At 48.3% G+C, this 2120-nt stretch overlaps 1 protein-coding gene across 1 annotated transcript; it reads right to left on the bottom strand.

Moving 5' to 3' along the window:
- Nucleotides 1-671: 671 nt before the first annotated feature.
- Cxcr2 (C-X-C motif chemokine receptor 2) lies at nt 672-1751 on the bottom strand. The gene has a single exon (XM_036172756.1). The coding sequence runs from the start codon at nt 1749-1751 to the stop codon at nt 672-674; it is 1080 nt and encodes a 359-aa protein (XP_036028649.1).
- Between the last annotated feature and the right edge of the window lie 369 nt (nt 1752-2120).

Below are 2120 nucleotides of genomic sequence, written 5' to 3'. Positions count from 1 at the left end.
CATTGTGGGATGGTCTCCTGTGGCATGCACAGACCATGCGTAACTTGCCCATTCATTTGTCGGCCATCATTTTAGTTGTTTTGACCTTCGACTCTTAGGACTCATGCTGCTGTTAGTACCAGCCCACAAAGGTCTGAGCCCCTGCTTCCAATTCTTTTGGTACCTACTTAGAGATGGACTTGATGGACTACGTGGTAGTTCTATATTTAATGTTTTAAGGAGAATGATATGCTGTGTTCCACTGTGCATGGCCTATGGTTCATTCAGGTTTACCAGTAAGTTGAAAACTTTCCCTTTCTCTGCTTCCTTCATGATAGTTACTGTTTTCTCTCCTCCTCCTCTTCCTCTTCCTTTTACTGATAAGGATTCTGATGGGTAGGAGAAAGTATCTCACTGTAATTTTAATTTGCGCTTCTTAGAAAAAGAGTGTTTGGGGTCCAGCGTGAGGATGGACCATCCTACCAGTAGCCATACCAATATGGAAGGGAGTGAACAGCCAGGGTAGGGTTCTAAACTCTGCAATGGGGGGTGGTCTGGTAAGAATATGGCCTCTGTCTCCTTGTAACTGTGTGTGTGTGGACTGCATCAATTCAGATACCAGAGTCTGTGGACATGAGCCGTGCTGGAGGACAAGAAGGAACTCTGAGGGGCCACAGTTTAGGTAGACAGTCTTAGAGGGTAGTGGAGGTGTTCCCTGAAGATGAGCCAACAAAAGAAGGCCTGCCCTCCTTGGCTAAGAACTCCTTGCTGACAAGGCCATGAGTAGCCATGATCTTGAGGAGTCCATAGCGAAACTTCTGGCCAATAAACGCATAGATGATGGGGTTAAGGCAGCTGTGGAGGAAGCCAAGGATCTCGGTAGCATTCAGGGCCCTGTCAATGTCATTGCGGCGCTGACAGGTCTCCTGGATCTGTTTGGTCCTCATGAGGGTGTCTGCAAACAGGACCAGGTTGTAGGGCAGCCAGCAGAGCAGGAAGACCAACACAACGGCGAAGATGACCCGCATGGCCCGGTGCTTCTGCCCCATGTGGGCCTTAAAGAGCGTGCGCAGTGTGAACCCGTAGCAGAACAGCATGACCAGCAGTGGGATGAGGAAGCCGAAGGTCTGAGGCAGGAAGCGCAGCACCACCCTCCACTTGGCTGTGTTGTTCCCTGCATCTTCGTAGCAGACTAGGGTAAAAGAGTTTGCCTTAACGGTGTTACGGAGAATTAAGATGGGCAGGGACACAAATACTGACAGTACCCACATGGTTATGCATACAAACTTGACCAAGTGTCTCTTCTGGATCAGTGTGCTTGTGGCGTGGACGATCGCCAGGTAGCGGTCCATGCTGATGCAGGCTAGTAGCAGGACACTGCTGTAGAAGGTAACTTCCTTCACGAATGAGAATATCTTGCACGTGGCTGTGCCAAAAGTCCAGCCCTTTACCTTGGACGCAGCCCAGACAGGCAAGGTCAGGGCAAAGAAGAGGTCAGCAATGGCTAGGTTCAGCAGGTAGACATCAGTGACAGAGCAGGTGCTCCGGTTGTATAAGATGACCAGCATCACCAGGGAGTTTCCCAGAAGGCTCAGCAGGGTTACCAGGACATATATTATAACCACAGCGTATCTGTTGATTTCTAGGTTTTCAGGGTGGCATGGGGCAGCATTTGGTAGAATGGGGGGCAGGTTAGAGCTGTAATTGAAACTATCAATATCTCCACTGAAGAAATCTTCAAGGTTGAAGTTATCCACCATGATTTCTCCCATTTTTGAGGTAAACTTAATCCTGCCAACAGAGGAGAAATGATGGTTAACACACAGCAAAGTCACTCCAATTCTTGCTTATCCACCCAAGGAACTGGGATATCAGGATTCATTGCATTGGCTTGTATATTACAAAGAAGACATTTTTTTCCTTCAGACTTGAAAGTGATATCAGTAAGCATTTGAGACAAAATAGTAGACATTTTTTTTCTTTTGAGTGGGGATAAAGACTCCAGTTCTCAGCTGGGTGGTGGTGGTGCACGCCTTTAATCCCAGTACTCGGGAGGCAGAGGCAGGCAGATCTCTGTGAGTTTGAGGCCAGCCTGGTCTATAGAGTGAGATCCAGGACAGGCACCAAAGCTACACAGAGAA

This window comes from Onychomys torridus, chromosome 23 (genome assembly GCF_903995425.1).
Source record: "Onychomys torridus chromosome 23, mOncTor1.1, whole genome shotgun sequence".
Classification (NCBI taxonomy): domain Eukaryota; kingdom Metazoa; phylum Chordata; class Mammalia; order Rodentia; family Cricetidae; genus Onychomys; species Onychomys torridus.
Note: the sequence above shows the minus strand (reverse complement) of the source record. Positions and strands in the feature narration are given on the sequence as shown.

Bases quoted from the DNA above. Each gene is read 5' to 3' on its own strand.
- Cxcr2 (XM_036172756.1), bottom strand. From the start codon at position 1,751: ATGGGAGAAATCATGGTGGATAACTTCAACCTTGAAGATTTCTTCAGT.